Here is a 24,731-nt window from a genome sequence, read left to right as displayed (position 1 = left end):
TTATGTATTTTTTCTTATTTTACTTGAGCAAGCCTCATAGGCTTATTGTTGATCCAATATAAATTCTATTGGCCTCTCATTGGACAGACAGCAGTATTGGTCCAAAGTAGGGATATATTATGCTGGGGACAAATTTCAATGAATAAAAATTGCAATAAAATAATGTTTGGAGATTTGATATAGTATTGAAGTGTTAAACATATTTGCCGATATTGTGAATTTGTGTATGATTTAATTGTGACATTGTGATTGTTCCATATATTTTATCAATTGTCTGTTGTGTTAAAGCCATATTGAATAAATTATAATTTTTGTTAATTATTGAAAACGATTATTTCGTTCTTGTTTTATTTTCATTCGTCCCAATTCAGTCCGAAGACCACATGAGCTGCGTCATGACAAAACCAACATAATGGGTTTGCGAATAGCATGGATCCAGACCAGCCTGCGCAGTCTGATCAGGATCCATGTTGTTCGCTTACCAACCATATAACAAGAGGAGAAACTGATAGCAAACAGTATGGATCCTGATCGGACTGCGCAGATGCGCAGGCTGGTCTGGATCCATGCTGGTCGCAAACCAATTATGTTGGTTTTGTCATGACGCGGCTCATATTAGGTTATATAGAGAAAAGGAAGTGATCTTAGATGAAATATCAGAGAATATGTTCTGATAAAAAAAGTGGAGCTACATTGTATCGTCATGACCCTCTTGTTCAGGCGTCAGCATTGATTAACTTTTTCGTTAAACCCATTTTCTTAGAAGCTATAAAAGCTATTCTCTTCAAACTTTGTATACATGTTTTTTATCATTAAAGTGCACCACATAAGGAGATTTTTTGTACATTTCTAAATGCCATATAATGCTAAAATTATTTTATGCAGAGTTATGACCCTTTTTCAACTTTAACTTTAAGCCCTGGTTAACTTTTTTTTGTCAGGTCCAATTTTTTAATGACTTTCAGAGCTATTCACTTCAAACTTTGCAGAAGGGTAGATTATCCTAAAAATATATCTTTTGCAAAGATATGCACCTTTATTACTTTTTACCCTCTAAGGTTAATTTCTCAATAGCTGTCCAAAAATCACCTCAAACTTGGAATACTTGTTTAATTTTTAAATCAGAATGCATTTCTAAAGTAACAGTAAGTCTGTTTTATATAATGCAATAAAAATTTCTTGAAAAAATTCCATGAATATTTTTTTTTTAATGAAATGTTTAAAACAATCTGAAATAGTGAATGAAAAACAACAATGGAAATATACAGAAACAGTTCATAGAGTTAAAAAACATGAATGGAAAATAACAAGAAAAAGAATGAAAGCACAACTGACAAGTTATTTATAAAACTGGTATCATATAACAGTTATCATATAACCAGTATGATATTATTTGTATTATATTACCGGTATCATATTATCTAGGTATCCATGTACTAGTATTTCTAAGGATTTCAAGATGTTTAATTATGTCAGTCGTTAAATCGTCTTACCAAGAAATGTGAAACTGGTATAATGCTCAATATAGGGGGAGTTATAGGAAATTATGAAAATAAACTAATAAAACTTGGATATTTCTGAGACGAGGAAGAAATCGTGAAGTATCATGATACCATTGTGATTATTAACAAGGTATTAGTTATAATAAGTACATTTGTACTGTAAAACTGTCTGCGAAAAATGTCCGATTAAGGGTTACTGAGAATTTTAGTGAACCACATCAGGTGCCTTAAAATGTGTATAGGGGCACCTGAGGTCTTCCTTCATTAGTTAAGTTGGGAAGACGCTATATAACCTACATTGTATTTAGTGTCAATGTGATTTATAACATTAACCCAAATCCTGACTTTTTGGTCTTAAAAAGAGTACATGTATTTGGGATTGGCTTAAACAGGCACCAGTCTGAAACCTTGTTCTAAAGGGAGATTTGGGGAGAAGGGGTCAGTTGGGTAAGGGTAGGTCCATATAACACTGAAACTTTTGTATTTAGGAGTAAAGTTTTGTAAGAGCATACAAAATAAAAGAGGGACACCAGTTTAAAATCTTTGCATTAACAGGGGATTTTGAGATAGGTCTGAAACTTAAGATTAGTATGGATCAACCTGAAATATTTATGTTGACGGGACTGAAGGTTAGGTTGGGTGAGGAGGGGTGAGTAGGGGAATATTTTTAGATAGGTTTAGTCTGAAATGAATTCAGACCTTTTTTCCATGACTTGAGAAAATAATTCTAGAGAATATATCCTTTTTAACACGATACATGTATATTTAGGATTGGTTTGTATTTTAAGGCACAAGCCTCCAGATGAACGTGAAGATTCCAATAATCTTTACAGCAAGCTAGGAATTACAAACTATTAAAATATTACTTAATAATGATAAAACCTACCAGTTTTTCTTGAATTAAAATGTTTGCTTACTAGTTATATATGAGGTAAAATTTGTTCAGATGTTAAAAAGTAAGACTGATATTCCTGTTATAGTGGTTCCAGTACCAATGGCATTACCAGCCAACATACCGTGATTGTAAATTTGATCCTTTAAATTTGGTCCAGTTTTTGTTGTAATTTGTATTTTAATTGATAAATATTATCACAAAACAAGTATGTTTCTTATTAAATCAGCACTTTTTTTAAATTCTGTATTTGCACAATATAATATCAGCCTTATATGATAAATTCAAGTTTCATAAAACATTCAAGATGGCCATTTTGAATGAACATTATAACTGAGACATACTAGCCATACCATTGCACTTTAAGTCTGTCTGCAAAACTTAGTTTTGTTTGTAACCACTGGTAATATTAGCATGCCTATGGTAAGGTAACTTATCAATGGTTACCAATTGTGTCTGACAAGTCTTCTGCTAAAGGTGGTGTTGGTAGTTTTCACTCTGGATTATGGCAGTAAGCCACATTAAATTTACCAGAGCATGGTTAAACCACGGCAGCATTCATGGGCAGGCTGTTCAGCAGTTTACCAGTACTAGTTGCCTTCACTTTTGCAAGGAACTGATAACTTCTGAACATGCAAGTGCAGCAGAAGTACAGTGCAAATGACCATAGAAAAGATTTCATGATCAATCACAACTGCAGGCTGGCCTATAAATAGCTGTTTTACTGATTATAACATTACTGCTGTTAGCGGTCACAAAATTTAAATGATAAACTTGTTTTTAAAAAGATGAAAAAGTTAACTACATGTATTACTTACCCTATCTAAAAAGCAACACCCATTTATTTTTAAAGGGATTCCACTGAGGTTTAAAAGCCGAAAACATAACATTTGAATTTCTTACATAAATGAGCTGGGGCAGTTTAAACAGAAATATTTGCAAAGATAGTTAAGAAATATACTTTGAATTAAATTGAAAATCGTATTTTTATGCTTTTCTTAGCCCGATTTGAGTGAAAAGCGTTTAAACGCTTTTCATTTTGGGTCATTTTTTACAATATGAATAATTAATCTGGAAAAACGAAGTGCGCGAATGATCTGAAATTTTGCACAAAGATTAGTGGTCTAAACCTACATCAAATGGTGCATTTATCTGGAAAAATTATTTTCAGTCCTGTCATGTTAAAAAACCTCAGTGGAGTCCCTTTAAACCCAAGATCATACAATGCAAAGTATCTGACAGATTGCTTAAAGAAATTAATTTGAAATTATATGAAATAATATATACCATATAATTTATGGATTATATAACTATTGCATATCATATTTTGCTGTTATATCATCTCACATAGATTTTATCATACCAGGTCAATAAGTTTTCAGTATAGATGAGATACATGTACATCTTATCACATTTTTTTTTACATATGTTTTTGTCCTATCATATCACATAGTGTTTTATTTTATATAATAATTATAGTGTTTGTCTGATCATATAACATAAGTTTTTGTCCTATCATATCACATAGTGTTTTATCTTATATAACAAAGGTGTAATCTTATATCACATAGGTGTAATCTTCTTTCACATAATTATGTTTATCATATACATGTATCACATAGGTTTTATCTTCACATAGGTTTTATCTTATATCACATAGTTTATATCAAATCATACAACATTGTGTTCTATCATATGAGAATGTTTTGTCCTATCATATCACATAGTTTTGGTATATCATATCACAATGTTTTTGCTATATCATTTAGTTTTTGCAATATATAATATCACATTGTGTTTGTCCTATCATATCACATAGAATTTGTCATATCACACTGATCTTGTTATATTATACCCTATAGTGATTGATTCATCATATCACATAGTTAATTACATTGCAAACAAGTAATAGCATGCGATAAATATTGATATTGTATGCCCTTTGCATGTTGTTGTTTTTTGTATGGATTTTTTGGCACGAAAATATGGTAAAATGTTGTATGGTTTTATTGTTAAATGTTGTGTAGCTTTATTTTGAATATTTAGTTCAGATTTATGTGTTGAAACCACTTTCAGAGCAAACTGTCCTGGTCTTCCTAGAAGGGGTGGAACCTCTGTACAGGTAAAATTTAACCAATTACTTCATGAGCATTTTGTGAAAAATGGCTGTTTTCATTGAAAAGTCTCAAGTTACAAGTTCAAATTGCTATAATACTATAAAAACTGCTTCAACACTAATCAAACTTGGCACAAATGTTGACTGGACCATTGCCCTTGCAACAACATGCCTCTCACAAGTCCAAAATTTTCTTGGCGATGAGGGGGACTCTGCCCCCCTTCAAACCCCCCAAACAGAAGGGGGCACATCCCCCTTCTGGCAACCCCCTGATGTATCTTTTGGTTGGGGGGCCGCGCTGAAAAAGAGGTCACTATTTTTAACAACATTTCTCATACAAAAACAAGTGTTTGGGGCCTAAATAAGGCATTTTTTCATCATTTGAGACAACAAAAAGGGGGGGGGGGGGTGAAAAAGGCGTTAAAAGGCGTGTATATGAAGTTAAAATGGGTTAACAGAAAATGATGAAAATACTTGAAATTACCCTAAATCGCGTTTTTTCATGTTTAAACATGGCCTGTCATATAAATTTGAAGAAAAATTGTTGTTTTGTAGATTTTTTGATTTTTTTCATTAATAAGTGTATCAATTTTATGTACATTATGATTGCAAGCATAGTGGTTAATAATACAGTCCTTAAAAATTTAAAACTTAAACCAGTACATCCATGTTTGAGGCTGACAGAAATGTTGCGTTCTCAATAACAGACACAAGATTTTGATTGTGAATGCCACAGTGGTTTGCCGGGCCGTCACATGAATATAAATCATTTCTTCTATATTCCCTAACTCCTACATCTTTCACCGGATTTCAATCAACCTTTCATATAAGGGAGAACTCTTAGGTCCACAAGGCTTCAGACACATCTGAAGTGACTAACCTATTTATGTTGGTGGCAAACCTAGTTTGGTGAAAACAATTTCTGTTGCTTGCCAATTTTGTTTATCATTTTTATTATTGCTCTCTACAGTGGTCTCCCTTTCCTAGAATTTTTTGGTGTGTAGCTTTTGAATTTTCTTTGGCATAGAATTAAAATTTCTCATTATTAGGACTTGGTCTGGAAAATTCAAATGTAGAATTATAGGGCCATTCCCTCTTGAATGGTGTGGTTTTTCTGTGTAAAGTTCTCACCAATATGCCATTATTAAAGTGTGGGTAGACATAAGATAAATGAATGGAGGGAGAACATATTCTTTTTGTAACTACTTTAATATGCAGTGTAACTTGTATGTATCCGGCCATAGGATACAAGTATCAATGGGTTGGTCTTTAACAACAGGTTTAACTCTTACAGGAATTTTTTTTATGATAAAGTTCGAGTTAATATTTCTTTACTTTATTAGAATCAACATGTATAACAATTTTGGTATGTGATGACATAATAAGCTAACATACATTTTAACATATGCATGTAATATTATCTGAGTGAGGATTACAAATCTGATGCTTACCCAATTGACATAACATAGATTGTTCAATGTACTTATATAACACCTTTGTTAACCAGGTTTTCAATTTTGAAAATCCTGGTTATTAGATTGGGGTATGGCGGGCGGATGGGCGGATGGGCGGATGGGCGGCTGGGCGGATGGGCGGGCGGGCGTCAAACGAAATTGTGTCCGCTCTGTAACTTTTCAACCCTTTGAAGAATTTTGATGAAACTTCAGACAAATGTTTACCACATCAAGATGACGTGCAGAACGCATGTTCCGCATGGCTGGCTCCAAGGTCAAGGTCACAGTGACATTAACATTGAAAATCCTGTCCGCTCTGTAACTCTTCAACCCTTTGAAGAATTTTGATGAAACTTCAGACAAATGTTTACCACATCAAGATGACGTGCAGAACGCATGTTCCGCATGGCTGGCTCCAAGGTCAAGGTCACAGTGACATTGGGCGGATGGGCGGGCGGGCGTCAAACGAAATTGTGTCCGCTCTGTAGCTCTTCAACCCTTTGAAGAATTTTGATGAAACTTCAGACAAATGTTTACCACATCAAGATGACGTGCAGAACGCATGTTCTGCATGGCTGGCTCCAAGGTCAAGGTCACAGTGACATTAACATTGAAAATCCTGTCCGCTCTGTAACTCTTCAACCCTTTGAAGAATTTTGATGAAACTTCAGACAAATGTTTACCACATCAAGATGACGTGCAGAACGCATGTTCCGCATGGCTGGCTCCAAGGTCAAGGTCACAGTGACATTAACATTGAAAATCCTGTCCGCTCTGTAACTCTTCAACCCTTTGAAGAATTTTGATGAAACTTCAGACAAATGTTTACCACATCAAGATGACGTGCAGAACGCATGTTCCGCATGGCTGGCTCCAAGGTCAAGGTCACAGTGACATTAACATTGAAAATCCTGTTTACATGATTTTAACTTGATTTGGCAGTCAAAGGTCATATCATCTTTGGAGGTAATTTAAAAAAGATATGATATATTTTTTCATGTCTACTTTGTAACTTGTTTTTCATTATACAGAATTATCAATATAATTATAGTGAACAAATTCTTCTGTGCTGAACTCGTCCTACATTTCTCAACGGATTTTGTTCAAACTTTCACAGAAGCTTTGTCATCAAGCACCCTGGCACATATTGTCGGGGTTTTGTGATTGGATAGTTTTTGACCTAATTATGGCCCTTTGTTTTTTTCCTTATACATAATATTATAGTGAACACTTCTTCAGTGGCAATTCCTCCTACATTATTCATGTTTTACATTGCACATAGTTACATTGTTTGTTGCTTGTATTTGTATTTCAAATACAACATATTTATCTACAATGGTGATAATTGAAAACCTGGTTTCATGGCATTGCCATGTTTCTTGTTTAATTTTTTCTTGTGTAGTTACAATTTCGTCCTTCAATATAAACTATTAAGAATGCATGGTTTGTAAGAAATTTTCAAGAGGCAAACATAAAATATGTATCATGGAAGAAGAGCAAACAAATATTAATGTTTCATATTAAATTATTATTTAAAATCCCAGGTATATAAAAACAAAACTTTCAATCTTACTTTACATTTGTTTCTTTAACTTGTTCAATTTTCAAATTTTTGCACAATCAGAAACACTAAATTCATAATTGAATAGTTTTCTAGAATTTTTTTTAGATAATACTGATTATCTTAATTTTTAAAGACTCTGAAATAATATTTACATTTTGTTGTCCATATTTTTGACATTTTATCCAAAAAAAAGTTTTAGAAAGTTTCATTTTAATTTTTTATTTAAACAGGAATATCACAGATTCATTCGTAACAGAGTAGAAATGTTCGGCAAGTCACATCCTTGGTTCTTACTCGGTTTGGATCGAGGAAAGCGTCGACTGCCCTCTGTAGAAAGTAGTTCCTCCACTGAAGAAACGGAGAGTGGAAAGAGGCGATTGTCTTCCATAGAAAGTGCTGCATCATTATCTGAAGAGATAGAGAAGAAAAAAGTTAAAAGGTAAGAAAATTTTTCAAAAATTGATAAATTTGCAGATGTAAATTGTTGATAAGTAGCTATTTTATTAACCGGTTTTGAACGTTGAGACATTTCACCTTTTGGAGCTGAGTGGAAATTCCAAGAGCCAAACAATTTTGTTTAAGTTGCACTGAGATCGGAACATTTTATCAAATAAATTGATGTTGTTTAAATGTTGAACCGACATTGAAACTGGAATGGCAACATTGTATTTATGTTGAAACAATCTTGAAACCAAGTTGTGACAACCATTGAAACTATAGTTTGTGCCATCTGGTTTAAAACTTATGCTGTAACTTATTACATTGATGTGAAGTAGCAATACTGGGGATCTCTGTTTATATTCTCATATTAATGACAATAAATACTACACCAACTGCATGTATAGTTGGTGATTGCACCTATAAACCTCAGATTTATAGTCACAATGATGCATGCAACAAAGAATAGCTTTAACATTTCAATAAAAACAAACAGTCACTATATTAATTACAAAAGTCACGTTTAAACATGAAAAGAACGCACTAGTTTTTCTAAATTCTTTTTTCGAGTAACATTCTTTAATGAAACCATTTAGGTAGAACCTGAAGGGGACCCTTTTGAGAAATGGAGAAACCGTTTCAAACATAATGTATGGGTATAAACAGTTATGTTACCATAAATGGATTAATTTAGGACATTTTGGGGTGAATATACGAGGTGGCTGTTCACGACCCCTGTTGTTTTATAGTGCTAACAAGGCATTCTGTACGATATCAAGTTTATACGGCTTCGTCCAGGCTCACTTTTTCTTGTCACTCTATAATATTAAAGGAGAATAAAAAAAAATCACTTTTCATGATTTTCTGAAGGTTTTTCATTGGTTTGCGGTAAAAACGGATTTATTAGTTTTTCAACACCATGTGGCAGAATTTGCTTTTAGAAAACACTTTTACTTGAATAGCTCAGATTACGCCGCTAAAAAGATTGTCCATGGTGGTAGCCATTGGATGTTGGCAGGGACTCTGATAGTCTGTTATTTGATGTTATAATTTTTACGAGCTTATAATTTCATACAACTTTGATTATCCCCCATACCTGACAGATTTCAGACCTCATAAATATTACATTTGAAATATGGGCGATTTTATGATTTCATCTGGTCTCTAAACGGATGCTGTATTACCAGCGACCACCCGAGGGGATCTTGATATTTTAACAAATTTTTTATTTAAATTATAAAAAAAAACATGGTTACAATAATTATTTATGATTTTTTTCTTTGTCGAAAGCCTAGAATTTTCTATGGTTATATCTATTGTGAACTGTATGTTTTATTTAAAATCAGTCATTGCGTAATTTTTAAGTATGCTGTTAAAAATCGGCATTTAAATTATTTTATTACTTTAATGATACCTAATGACAATGCCTGCATCACATTTTGCCGATTTATTTATTCTAAAGTTGATGAAAAGCATTTGGCAGTCGTGATTTAAAGCAGTTTAAGTATGGTTTAACGGTTTAATAGCTGCGATGTAAAACTAAATGAAAGTTGAAAAGTTTTCCGGATGGGGGAAAAATTGTATTTCAAACACGTTTTTTAGGATGATACCCGCAGAGTTTGTCGCAACTTTTACATCATCGTTTATTCTTTTATGTCGTAATGTTTATGAAACGTAATTATTGGCAGAGATTAATAGAGCGCATGGTGTCTAGTATGATAACACAGTTCCCACAAGTCATTTTGATTGTTTGTCGTGTAAAACTTAAAATTAATACGGGATTGCCTTTAGCAAACGACACGTGTACGATGGTGTTAAATGTCTCACTATTTCATTGTGCACAAACACTTTCGTGATTTTATGGCCTAATAACGTGTTGCAAATTAACAAAATACCTGCATCAAAAGCTGTCATTTTATACTAGAAGGTAAAAAGGTGACTTTGATAATGGGTTGTGAGTAGGACATCAAGATAAAAAATTAGTGAGGGACAGGAAATTGGAGATTTAGTTGCCGCGGCTCAAGGCTCGTGTTCTTCACCCTCATTACCAATTCCAACAATTGTTATAATTACAAAATATCATTTTTCTGTGTTCATTTTGCAACTAAATTTCATTATTAAATTCTGTATCTTAGAGATTCGTTAAACTAGAATATTCATGACAGTTTGGAACAGAAAAAAATGCATCAGTTCAATGAGGGCAAAAAAGTTTCTATTTCTCATATAACGCCCTTTTTGAAAAAAAACACAAACATCCATTGACGTATTGAATTTCTAATTTCAATCCGGAAGTTCCAATGATTGGAATAAAAGATAAACATGCAAGTTCAAATTTTTTTTTGGGGGGGGGGGGGGGGGGTTATTGTATTTTGTTTGTACATTTATTTTTTCATAATAAAGGAGGCAAAAAAATCTTACTTACCTGTACTGGGTATTTTAAAATTTCAATATCTTTGTTCCGTTGATTAACACAACTTAATTAAGTCATGGTTATGATGAAAATACACCCTGACCTTAATGTCCTTAAATTATTAAACAAAATAATCTTATAAATCAGAAGGTGGAGTAGCTACAATAGCTCTGCTGGAGTGCGAATTAATTTTTATTTGCTACTTGATTCTTATTTGAAAACATTATTGTCTTTTCAGTTCACTGAAAACTAGACGGAATTATTTTCTTATTACATGTTTTACGCAAACACTTGATTTTGATTGATTTTTTTAGAGATTTTTTGTCGTTTTTGCCGATTAAATTATATTTGTAAAAGGGGTAACTGTGTAGCAAATTGTCCTTTTTATTTGAAAACAAGATTTGATGTCTTCTTTCATCACAAATTGAAAGAAAAAAAAAGAAAAAGGAAAGAGGAGTCGTGACTCTTTTGATAGGTAATAGAAAAATTGCTGCTTCGTTAGATAGGTCGTGATTTTGGTCGCGTGACCCCGATACCCAATGGCAAGCTGCAACAAAATTTAACTGCAAATGTCCACTCTGATCTCTTTTGTCATGTGACAAGAAACGAGCACGGCAGTGTGCCGTAAATCGTAATGTTGTTAGCGTAGAAGAGGTAATAATTACGCATGTTAAGATAAGAGGATCAACTTAAATCGCGTTTGTCACATGTCATGTCTTGACCAATAATTTTCTTTATGGGTATGCTTCATTGATTAACGGACAAATTTTGTAAGATGGTGGTCATCGGGTCATTTTCAGTACGGCACACGACCCCGCTGTTAAAACTTGCTCGAGGTTAAAATAAGAATTAAGCTTTTACAAAAAAGGGTGTGTCAGTGTATAACCGTTGCAATATAATCGTGTTAGAAGAATGTCGGTCCATTGATGACCTGTCATTGCCAAACAGTCAAAGATTAGGCAAAATGATACAAAAATGCAATAACTCCAGGAAGTATGCATCACTGTCAAGCTTCTGCATAATACTGATTAGTGTAAAATGCAAGCTTCACAATCGACTTGGATTTGTCTGCACACTTGGGCAGGACTTTTTCACCAGGGGGTACATGCATTTCACAAAGCAACGTTGACATTGGATGTCAAAAAATCACGACTCTTGTTGTGAAAATGATTTAAGACGTTGAGTAAACTAAAGCAGGTGATAATTGTTACAATGTTTAATGTTTGAGATGAATTAATTCAGATTATTGTTTTATTTCTTTTAACTTTAATAACTTAAACAAATAATATAAATCCTTTAAAATATCATAAAAAATACTGTCAAAGATGATGAATGTGTTTTCATTTTGATACGATAACATGAAAAATAGATTGTTTAAGTAATAGAAATCATCCACATATCAAAGATGCAATTCTTCAATTTATTGCACTTATACACTCGCACGCTTTTCAACTGAGCTGTTTTTAATTTACTTGAGAATGTGAATAAATCTGAGGACTTTCATCGAAATCTGTTCATGAATTTGAATAAAATGGTTTGCGTTCAATTATTCTAAATATGTTGCGTATTTCTTTACTATGAAGCCCCATTAATAACATTAGTTTAGACAATTTCAATATTTTTACGGGAGTTTTAAATTATTAATTGAAGAACACATCTGTCAAGATTGTCAAATTCCTCCTTGATTTTAGAAAGTGGATTTAAACTTTCCGAAAAAGGCGTAAATTAATCCATTAAAGATGTACTTGAACTGCGCTTGATAAGTCGCTCTCCGTTATCCTTTATTGTATAATCATTGCTGTAGGGAGCGAGGCTCGGGAAACTCGGGTTTTCATTTGATCATTGACAAATTGACAAAACATTGAAAGTTATTTAATTAATTCTGGTTTGAATTGAGGTGAAATATGTAACAGTTTAACAGTTTGGCCCACCCCTAAATTGTTCTTGTATTATTATAAAAAAAAAGGTCATTTTTAAAAAAAGCTATTCTTCAAAAAGTAAAAAATGTCATAAGTTAAATAAAAAAACTAAAAGAAACTTCTTTGTGATGATGTTATTGATTGAAAACAACCAGTTAGTATTCTTATCTTCAAATAATCTCAGAAATTCATCAAATAAAATTGTAAAATAGCATGTTCTGCATGGGTATTTAGTCACAAACAAAAGCATGAAATAAAAAAATTATCATTATCATCAATATAAAAAAAAGTCCTCTGGTGTTGATATTGTACCCAACATTCTTTTTTTAAGGATCTTGTGAATTAATACACAACCCCAGCATTATAATGTTCCCTCATTATTTTGATAAACTTCAAAAACAGGACTCAAAAGTCAAGTTCAGATAAGTTGCTTGCTTTTTAGAACCTGTAAAGCTTACTATATATAAATAATGTTTAGCCCTGAATTACAAACTAAACTTTTCCATGTTTCAATCCGGACTTAACTATTCCTTATTTTTTAAGGAAAATTTCAAAATATGTATTGACTGAATAGCTAACAGTGTAGACCATGATGAAACAGATCTTTGTTGCAAGATTAGATCCAATTTTTCCCAAAAAAGCTCATGTCTTAACCCTTTCACTGCCAGAGGGTTATTGTTTTATTGATCACCTATTTGCCAGAGGGTTTTTTAAGAAATTATTATATTATTTATAAATATAAATATAATTATTTGTTATAAGTATCATAATAATTATATATGTTTCCAAATCTGTCAGTATAATAATAATAATAATAATTATTGTCGATGGTACATTTTTTAAAATTTATTATTATTTGTATTATTATTATTACTAATTTATTTTTATTATCATTATTATTATATAAACGGCTAAAGCCGTCCATATGACAAATACGCCGAAAATAACAGGGACGGCTTAAGCCGTCCCTATGGCAGTGAAAGGGTTAAGCTAAATAGTATTTGCAAAGGAGGGCTAATTATTTCAAGTAAATGAATTTGATTTTATAGGCAAGGTATTATTAAGTGTATATATTTAACAAAGAAAGGGCTTCTCGTGCATTATGGGTACTTCAGTACATAGAATTCTACTGCATCGACCCTTCTTACAACCGAATTAATAGCCGAAAAAATATAACATTAGCATTGATTCTTCTAACATGAATAAATTAATAGCCAAAAAAGATATTCGAAATGATGCGCCCTTGAAAATTAATTCAAATACAAGTAAAATATTTATTCAAATCTGCGAAGGTGATAATTATATATAACTAAACTGCTTGCACTATTTTTATACGATTGCGTAAACATCTTTATAAAACGTCATAAACTCAAGTAGTTTAGTGAATAAATAACAGCTGCGGGGGATGTAAATATCTTATAAAATGCAAAAAAGATCAATTTAATTTGAAATATTGCTATAAATGTTAAGTTTAATATTTCCTGAATGGAAGGATCTGTATGTGCAATCTAAGGTAATATGTGAACAAGTGTAAAAATATATTTTTATAGACTCAGTCAAAGTAAGGTTACTGATTCTGTAAAGTGCAAAGAGGGTAAGCAAAGTACTTAGTGAACAGGGTACATGCAAAGCAATTTGTACACTTGGTAAACAGGGCTGTCAAAGTATTTGGTAAACAGGGCAGTCAAAGTACTTGGTAAACAGGGCAGTCAAGGTACTTGGTAAACAGGGCAGTCAAGGTACTTGGTAAACAGGGCAGTCAAGGTACTTGGTAAACAGGGCCATCAAAGCACAAAGTAATCATTGCCAACAAAGCATGGTAAACAGGGCCGTAAAAGCACTTGGTAAAAAGGGCTGTCAAAGTATTTGGTAAACAGGGCTGTCAAAGCACTTGGTAAACAGGGCCATCAAAGTATTTGGTAAACAGGGCAGTCAAGGTACTTGGTAAACAGGGCCATCAAAGCACTTGGTAAACAGGGCCGTCAAAGCACTTGGTAAACAGGGCCGTCAAAGCACTTGGTAAACAGGGCTATCAAAGCACTTGGTAAACAGGGCCGTCAAAGCACTTGGTAAACAGGGCCATCAAAGCACTTGGCAAACAGGGCTGTCAAAGTACTTTGGTAAACAGGGCCATCAAAGTATTTGGTAAACAGGGTCTTCAAAGCACTTGGTAAACAGGGCAGTCAGAGTACTTGGTAAACTTAATAAATAGGGTAGGCAAAGTACTTTGTGAATAAGGCAGACAAGGCACTTTGTGAATAGGGTAAGCAAAGTCTGAATTAAAGATCCCATACATTAACAATGAAACATTCCAAAATTAAAATAGGACAAGTCCATTTTACGGACTTTGCAAGGTAGAGGTGAAATGTTCATTTAAAGTATGTAGTTGTCTGTCATAACTGATGGCAACATACATGTATAGTGACAGATTTGTGACAAACAATTCAATATGTAATCTGAATACAGCTGAAATCAGATGGAATTTTTATTAAAAAAATATAAAAAAACGAAACTTTCTCCTGTTAACTTCAGAAAACCAATCTGTGACAGTGTAATTTCACCAGTCATTTATTATGGAAACACAATATCATTGTAACATCATAAACAATATTTATTCTTTTCAGCTTCACAACAGCAATAAAAAATCTATTTTTACTTTAAGAATCACTCTTTTTTTGTTTTCATTCCATTCAATAAACATTATTAAAAGAGAGTGTTTTTGATTGGATAATAATTGTGGTCACTTGACTCTCAATAGAGGTTAAAGGTATAATTATGAAAGGAAAAAAAAGAAATGATATCGGAACGTTGGAGGTTGACAGTGTCTCACCACTATTCTAAAAATAACTTCTATTGCACTCTGTATAGCTTTAATTTCCAGATTATTGTTTTTCTTCACTATCTGTAAAACTTGTGGTCATTTTATAGTCACCTGAAGTAAACAGCTGTCGAATTTGCTGTCAAAGGTGACAAGGGCCTGCCGTTAAAGGTGCCGGCACCCCTGACAGTCAGTTGATAACCTCTTGAACAGATTAAAACCTTTTAGTGTTTGCAAATTTTAATTCATTAAGGACTTAAAATATGATTATTGATGATAAAAATTTGATATGAACTTGTTTGACCCATTCTAATTTAGTCCAGTTTGGAGACAGTGTACATGTAAATACAAAAACAACTACATGTATGTGTCTTGTTATTTCATTTAAGAAAAAAAAAACAAACAAAAAAACATCAGTTTTTCATGCTACAAGTTTGGAGAGTGATTTTTTTAAGGAAGTTTTTATGTAAAGGTCATTTGTATATGGGTCACAAAATAGGTCATTTATATGTAGGTCACAGCAGTTTTTCTTTACAATTTTTTTTATTTGTACTAGTTCAAACTAAATGTAGTTATCTCTACATTATCTCAGTTTAATGCTTGTATTTTTGTTTGTTTTAAATATGATAATGATGTTTTGGTCAGATAAATATCACCATACATGTTTGAAATTTTTTTTGTAGGAAAATTGGGAAAATGTCTTTATTTTCATTTGGGAAGGGTCTGTTTATTGTACTTAAACAAAAAAAGGAAAAATATCACTTAAGGAATGGTTTTTATTCAGAGGTGGCTCTTTAATAATTACAGAGTTAATGAGTATGTTTAATGTTTTAATAAATTACATCTATGTTTTCTTCAATTTATTCTGAAGAATTCCCCACTAGACATTATGTAATGACATTCACAATTTATCTTCACATCTTTATAATTAATGATAAGCCTTTAATATAATGAGTAAATTATGAGTTTTATTTGAATCTCTTAATCATGTAAAGTACTTTTTAATAATGGATAAAATTTCCCATAAAAATATAAAAAGACATGATTTTGACATTTTTTGACCCCTTGAAAATTTGAGAGATGAAAGATTAGCATTGTGGTTTAACTCCCATGGTGCATCATGGGTACAGCAGGAAGTTGGTCCAAATCTCTACTGTAGGTAAATATGTCAGTTACCATGGTAACTGATAAAATAGAATAAATTCTTTTGTTGTGAAGTGAAAAAAGTTGTCAATCAAATTGGGTTTTAAGTATTTTTGTGGTTTTTCTGGTGGTAACAAGTACATTTAGGCATAAATCATAATGATTGTGGTTAGAAATTTGATTATAGAATTTAAAACTGTCAGAAAAATAAGCTAGAGAATCTATTCTGTTAACAAGATAAGAGTAATCAAGCTTACATTTTTTTCATATACAAGACAAGATTATTGTGTTTGTAGGGGCTTTAAAGTTTTTCCCATTTAAACTTAAACTCTATCTGAAGCATCCTTAAATTGATTGCTCCAAATATTTTATGTTTGATCCTTATCTGATATCCATCCTCACCAATCCCTTAACTGGAACCCCTTCCCTTAAAGTCTGAAAATTCATTCCTGTACTATGTTGTACTCCAGAAAAAGCTATGTTAATATACCAGTAACTGATTTTGTAGAGTAATTTCCATGAACATGGAATCATTATTATTTTTTTTTAGGACAAAGTTTAATTATTATATTATGTAAGAGTTCAATAGTCATTTACCACAGAAATCTCCACCCACACCACTGCCCTTCACCCAATTTCCAACAACCACCACCCATAATCCCCCCTCCTACAATCCCAATTTCTCCCCCATCCACACATACTCCCCCACCACACATACACCCCTCCACACATACTCTCCCCCACCCACATACTATCTCTTCACACATACTCCCCCTCTACACACACCCCATCAACCCCCATTTTCATCCACTCTCCCATTGATTATATAGTATCAACTCTCAATTTTTCTTATTGATATAAAATCTCTCAATTTTTCTTTTTGATATAAAATCTTTGATGTGCTAAGTTTTGTTAGAAAAAATTCTTTTGCTCTGAAAAGTGTTAAAGAGCCTGATTATGATTTGATATGTTTAATTTTCAGGCAGAATTTTTTATTATTATTAATTTTGTCACATTACAAGCAGATTTTCAGTTAAATGTGAATTTTCGTAAAATAATTCATATGTTTATTTCATGTATCAGGGTTTAACTTTATGACATAACATAACCATAAACAGCACATGAATAAGAACCCCCATGGGTTTTTATAATTCCATTGTAAACATTTCCTACAATTTGAAATTAAATCCCCGTAAATTTCTAATATTTATGCAAAAACAAATACGATTTAAAAATTCACAGACCTACTACAATATTAAGGCATTTATAGAATGTTATGCAAAGATTTATTTAGTTGAACATGTGTTTTTAATTATTACTCAGGGACTTTTTCTCTTCCAGTATATATGATTTTAGCATGGAATTCTCATGTAATTCATTTGAAACACACTCCTTGAAACCATTATAATACTATTAAAGCCATGTTATAAGTCACGATTACAAAAAAACATATAATTATTATTTTCATATTCAATAATATATTTTCACATATGTTTCACTTTTGTGCATTGTTGCGTAATACACTTGAAATATTGAGAAAATCTGCTTGCCCGTAATTGTAATTGTAGCATCCTTTTTGTGTGGGCTTTTCTAGGAAAGGGTGTGCGTGTTAAGTTTATTTACCAACACCACCAGAGTGATCCATGAGGGTGGGGCAAATACATTTTACTATTATAGAATGTGAGGAGTAGTTTAAGGAGTTCTGATTGAATAATAGTCCCAGATGACACCATATCTATCATGCCTTGTGCTTACAATGAGATACGAATAAATATATGATATACATGTATATTGCATACTAAAAATTGAAATGAGGCTCTTAAATTAAGATGATAGTACATTGTATTAGATGCACCTTCTATAACTTTAAGATTTGGAGAAGAAATGTTAATAAGTGATCATACCAGGTAATACCAAAGACATTCTGTAATGACCATACCAGGTAATACCAAAGACATTCTGTAATGACCATACCAGGTAATACCAAAGACATTCTGTAATGACCATACCAGGTAATACCAAAGACATTCTGTAATGATCATACCAGGTCATACCAATGACATTCTGTAATGACAATACCAGGTCATACCAAAGACATTCTGTAATGACAATACCAGGTCATACCAAAGACATTCTGTAATGACAATACCAGGTCATACCAAAGACATTCTTTAATGATTATACCAGGTAATACCAATGACATTCTGTAATGATTATACCAGGTAATACCAAAGACATTCTGTAATGACCATACCAGGTCATACCAAAGACATTCTTTAATGATTATACCAGGTTATTCCAAGGACTGCTTGTAGTGGTAATACCAAAGATCTTCTGTAATGACCATACCAGGTCATACCAAAGACATTCTGTAATGACAATACCAGGTCATACCAAAGACATTCTTTAATGATTATACCAGGTAATACCAAAGACATTCTGTAATGACCATAACCAGGTCATACCAAAGACATTCTTTAATGATTATACCAGGTTTATTCCAAGGACTGCTTGTAGTGGTAATACCAAAAGATCTTCTGTAATGACCATACCAGGTCATACCAAAGACATTCTGTAATGACAATACCAGGTCATACCAAAGACATTCTTTAATGATTATACCAGGTAATACCAAAGACATTCTGTAATGACCATACCAGGTCATACCAAAGACATTCTGTAATGACAATACCAGGTCATACCAAAGACATTCTTTAATGATTATACCAGGTAATACCAAAGACATTCTGTAATGACCATACCAGGTCATACCAAAGACATTCTGTAATGACAATACCAGGTCATACCAAAGACATTCTGTAATGACAATACCAGGTCATACCAAAGACATTCTTTAATGACCATACCAGGTCATACCAAAAGACATTCTTTAATGATTATACCAGGTAATACCAAAGACATTCTGTAATGACCATACCAGGTCATACCAAAGACATTCTTTAATGATTATACCAGGTCATACCAAAGACATTTCTGTAATGACAATACCAGGTCATACCAAAGACATTCTTTAATGACCATACCAGGTCATACCAAAGACATTCTTTTAATGATTATACCAGGTAATACCAAAGACATTCTGTAATGACCATACCAGGTCATACCAAAGACATTCTTTAATGATTATACCAGGTAATACCAAAGACATTCTGTAATGACCATACCAGGTCATACCAAAGACATTCTTTAATGATTATACCAGGTCATACCAAAGACATTCTGTAATGACAATACCAGGTCATACCAAAGACATTCTTTAATGACCATACCAGGTCATACCAAAGACATTCTTTTAATGATTATACCAGGTAATACCAAAGACATTCTGTAATGACCATACCAGGTCATACCAAAGACATTCTTTAATGATTATACCAGGTTATTCCAAGGACTGCTTGTAGTGGTAATACCAAAGATCTTCTGTAATGAACATATTGGGTAATACCAAAGACATTTTCTAATTATTATATACTAGGACATACCAAAGATCTTTTTTAATGAGAGTACAAGGTCATACCAAAGATCATACAAGGTCATATCAAAGACCTCATGTATGATTCCAAAGACCTGCTGTAGTATAAATATACAAGGTCATTTCAAAGAGGTTTTGTAATAATCATACCAAAGGTCTTTTACTTGTTTCAGTGTCTTCCCTTTATTTTTACTGATAACATGATTAAATCATATGATCCAGATTATTAATTAGCACCTGTGCCAGTGTGAATTTGTTCCCATGCCGGTAGTGACTTTTCATGCTTCCTTTCCTTTTGATTTACTTGCCTTCATGCATCTATTGGTTATAAGGTGGTACAGTCTATTTTTGGTAAACATTTTGACATGTGTTTCTTCCTAAATGGCTTTTTGTAGGGCTGCGTCTTCCAGAATTAGTCACTTTAAATCACCCATTCATCCCTGGTACTTAGGATGATTTGACTGTGACCTGCTGTATTCCTTCACCAATAGGAGCATGCCTAAATGCATAGTGATTTCAGTATTTTGTCCCAGATGTAAAAATGACAATATTTTCTCCTAGAATCAACCTTCCAGTATTTTGTTCATAATAACAGCAAAAACAACAAGCTAGTCTGTATTTGGTATAATTGGTTTAAAGGTAAGAACAAAATACTCCCCCATCTTGTGTCTTGCTTTAATTCTAGTTATATGATACAATGAAAGTCATTGATCTAATACAAATAAATTAATATCATAACAGCCATCTTTAGTGGAAAACGAGGTCATTCATGCTATATTTAAAAGACCCTGTTTATTCTTGTCTTTTGGACTTTGTTTTTTATTTTACATGTTTGTGGTCTTTTATTCTTTTTCGGTGTTAATGATACTTATATTGATACTTATATTTATCAAATTGGTCAATCAAACAAAGCCTGAAACATTTTCAATTTCGCCTTTTTTGGGTATTCTCTAGGGATTTGTTTTGGTGTTGCGGTTGTTTTTTTTTTTTAACTTGAGAACAGTTACTGTCCATGATCTAAATGAGGAAATTTTATAAAATGATTCGAAGAATTGGCAGGCAACAGTATAGTAGAGTTAGGGAATACAATAAGAATCTGATGTGCATTCTGACCTCTTTCTGTACTAATAATATCTGTCATATGTTGCAATTCGGATCAGAATAGCCATCCCTCGGAAACCCACCCAGTGGCAGTAACTCTGCTGGAAATGACTGTCCCAAGAAGACCCGCCCATTTGGTGGTAGCAAGGCTTGTCTGGTTACTGTCCATTGGAAGGTTTCCAGGGACAGGTATTTTAATCCGAAATGCAAACAGGTCGAATATTTTTTCTTGCATATTCTTCCATATTCAAACTCTTTACTTTAATAAAGCAATTTTTCCAAGACAAATCATGTCATTTCACCCCTTACTTTTTTCTTACAACAGCGTATGGAATTACTGCTTCATTCATAACGGTAAAATAAGGGTGCCATTGTACAGCACGGGACATGGGACTCATCTGGCAACTCCTATGCCAGAATAAAAACAGGCAGGGGTAAAACTAATGGAAACACCAGAATGGTATGCAAGAAAAGTAAGTCTAATTTATGAATGAAGCTGTAATTCCATGCGCTGTTGTAAGAAAATAGTAAGGGGTGTAATGACATAATTTGTCTTGGAATAAAAATTAAATGATATTGACAAATCAACTTTTAGTTAATTATTGAAAAGGCTCTGATACATATTCCACCAGTGTTTGAATAAAGTAGTGACTTAGATAGGGTTTGTAAATCAAGGATTTTAAAATCATGATAAGTGCAGGGTTCCACCCATTATTCAAGAAAATTGAATTAAATATTCTTGAATTTAGTGTCAATTCAGAACTAAGAGGTCATTGACTTGGTAAAATGTACTAAATATAAAGTAAATTACAGCAACTACTAAAGGACTGTTTGTAAGAACATGTAAAACAGCTGTTGTGTAAAAAAAAACGAGACAAAGGAATATTAATATTTTGGCTCAAGTATTTATACTTTTGTACGTATGTTGGCTGTAAGTCAATGAATTGACAGTTTATTTCATAGAGTACCCAGTAACTTTAGTCTACTTCGTAATAATGATACATAATCATTTAATTGCAGTCGGCACTGTTTACCTCATTATCACTAAAATAAGTTTTTTTACATCTATCAATCAAAATCGGTGCAAATTGTTTTCCATTATCTGACACCATGAAAAGATTTTTCCACCCAAATAACCCTAAAATAACTATGAAATGTATCCAACGGAGATATTTTACAATTCTTATATCACTTAACAAATATCGGAGAAAAAATCATAGTGTAACGTTTAATTAAGCATAAAATTAGAATTAAAGAATGTATTTTGTTTCTGTTAATAGTTGTAACATGTGTGCGATACTTAGGACTGTGAGTGCATCCGAAAACAATGTAACAAAATGTACTTAATGACTTTAATGACTCTTTTACAAATATATAGCGAACTAGTTTTTTTCAGCACCAAATGACCTCATTTGTAACAACCAGAATAAGGGTCACAAGCACTTTTGTACAGAAAAACAGTTGTTGATAATTTTACAGTCTGCTAAATTCAATTAAATCCTCCTTTTTTTCTTTTTCTTTTCTTTGGTCACAGACTGAGTAATAGGCTTTCATATCTTGGACCAGTATGAAATTCTGTTTTGATCTTTACACAGAAAAAAAAGTGGAAGTTCTTTTTCAGGGTAAATTTTCAGCAATTTAACATATTGCTTTTTTTAAAAGCTTTATAAAGACCCAAAGCTGGAAAATCTTTTGAAAATCCTTAAAGATTACCATAATGATTTTTAATTGTTTCTAATGAATTCTTAAATTGCCAGCATTGCACCTTTGAACAGTATTTGATCCAAGACTGGTTCCTTCTCAGTGAACAGCTTTCTTATTGGTCCATTTCAAAACTCAAGCTTTAAATAGCCAATCAGATGTCAGCATTTCTGACTGGTCTTCAAATGTACTTATTGAACCTTTGATTCTTTATCAAAATTGAGACTGGTCTTTTAAACTAGTTTTCTTCATCAGTTTGTGAATAAAAATAATTTTTGACTTAGTATTTAACTACATTTTTATTGACTACCTGGACTTAACAGTGACTGCTGTTAAATATATTGTTTTAAAAATACCCATGATCGACTCCGGTAGATCATACCTGGAAGATTTCTTTTACAACAATGTTAATATATGATCTCAAACTCACTAACCCTGGTTTGAGAGACCAATCCCTTATCCATGTGGCCAGCACAACCATTTCCTGATCATTTTTAGCACATGTAGTACTTTGATATAAAATAAACAATGTATTGTTGCCAAAATACAATAGTATCATCAATTAACCTTCAACCTGCAACTACCCATGCGTTTAGTTCTAAGTGTGAATTGGCACAGAACTTGGCACAAGTTCAGTTTGAACTTGGCACAGAACTTGGCATAAGTTCATTGTGAACTCGGCACAGAACTTGGCACAAGTTCAGTGTGAACTCGGCACAGAACTTGGCACAAGTTCAGTGTGAACTCAGCACAGAACTCGGCACAAGTTCAGTGTGAACTCAGCACAGAACTCACCACAAGTTCAGTGTGAACTCAGCACAGAACTCAGCACAAGTTCAGTGTGAACTAGGCACAGAACTCAGCACAAGTTCAGTGTGAACTCAGCATAGAACTTGGCACAAGTTCAGCGTGAACTCGGCACAGAACTCAGCACAAGTTCAGTGTGAACTCAGCACAGAACTCGGCACAAGTTCAGTGTGAACTCAGCACAGAACTTGGCACAAGTTCAGTGTGAACTCAGCACAGAACTTGGCACAAGGTCAGTGTGAACTTGGCACAGAACTCGGTACAAGTTCAGTGTGAACTTGGCACAGAACTCTGCACAAGTTCGGTGTGAACTCAGCACATATGGTCACTCTCAGCCATGTTGCCTTTTTGGTCAGTACATACTTCTAAAATTTCAGAACATGACATAATTTGAAATTTCCCCTAAAATGATGAATGGTTTTGATGGACAATAATTGTCCGTTAAGGACTTCTAACATGATACAGGTTAATATTTTTACTGTATACTACTATAGAAAAGATAAAAAAAAGATAACAAATATTAAAAATTGATATGCAGTTATCATTGATTATTCAAGAAAAAAAACAACATATTTATTAATGATTATTCTGACAACTTCAATCATTGTGACCTTCAAGCCATTATGTTTTATTTGATCTAAGTATTAACAAGGGGGGAAATTACCTGGTGTTATATCGAGGTCAATTTACATGTACTTAGCCCACAGTACAAAGAACATGAATCATTTCCTCCCAAACTTTGCCTGAAGACACATTTATCTAAACATAAAAATGTGAAAAGTGTGCCATTCATGACCTGTCCAGATTACAACAGTTAACCTGTCTATATACTGCCATTGACTAACACTATGTAAGATCCTTGATAGTGTGACTCATTCCCAGAAGTAAAACACGAAATTAAACCCTGCTGAATTACATGTCCAGCTTTGAATTTAAAACAATAAGTTCAATGTATTCCAGAATCAATATATTTAACATTTTAAAAATAGTGCATGTACAGTCATGTATATGATATAATTTTTACTCTATCTTTACTATTATAATAATAGATATACTGCTGAATTTGCATAATGAATCAATTTTTGAAATGAAATAGTACAATGAATGAATTTGTGTACTGAATTGTGTAATTAATGAATTTATGTAATGAATTTGTGTAATTACTGAATTTGTGTAATGAATTTATTATGGTTTGATTTTAGTACAATGCATTAGTAATATAAAAAATGTTTGTATCTAATGCTAAAATTGAACAGTCAGTTGTTAATAATGTTTTCCCCAACCTGATGCACAAAGGTTCAAGCCCTACAAGGACCATGGATTGCCAGGTTAGGTGAGATTGTTAAAAAAATGTAATTACAAAGTTATAAGAT

At 32.8% G+C, this 24,731-nt stretch overlaps 1 protein-coding gene and 1 long non-coding RNA gene across 2 annotated transcripts in view; one reads left to right on the top strand and one right to left on the bottom strand.

The window, feature by feature from the left end:
- The window catches only part of LOC132728282 (protein big brother-like), a 67,481-nt gene that overhangs the window by 33,433 nt on the left and 9,317 nt on the right, over positions 1-24,731 (top strand). Inside the window, exon 6 of the mRNA XM_060713908.1 lies at positions 7,759-7,967. Coding sequence (XP_060569891.1) covers positions 7,759-7,967 — 209 coding nt within the window. The remainder of the gene's footprint in view (positions 1-7,758; positions 7,968-24,731) is intronic.
- Positions 7,758-24,203, bottom strand: LOC132728293 (uncharacterized). The gene is made up of 2 exons (XR_009625463.1): positions 24,023-24,203; positions 7,758-7,936 (listed from the first exon to the last, which is right to left on the bottom strand). It is a non-coding gene; the product is annotated as an uncharacterized LOC132728293 (long non-coding RNA).

This window comes from Ruditapes philippinarum, unplaced genomic scaffold, assembly GCF_026571515.1.
Source record: "Ruditapes philippinarum isolate M1 unplaced genomic scaffold, ASM2657151v2 ctg4407_1_1_1_1, whole genome shotgun sequence".
Taxonomy (NCBI): Eukaryota; Metazoa; Mollusca; class Bivalvia; order Venerida; family Veneridae; genus Ruditapes; species Ruditapes philippinarum.
This window is presented reverse-complemented; position numbering and strand designations above follow the sequence as displayed.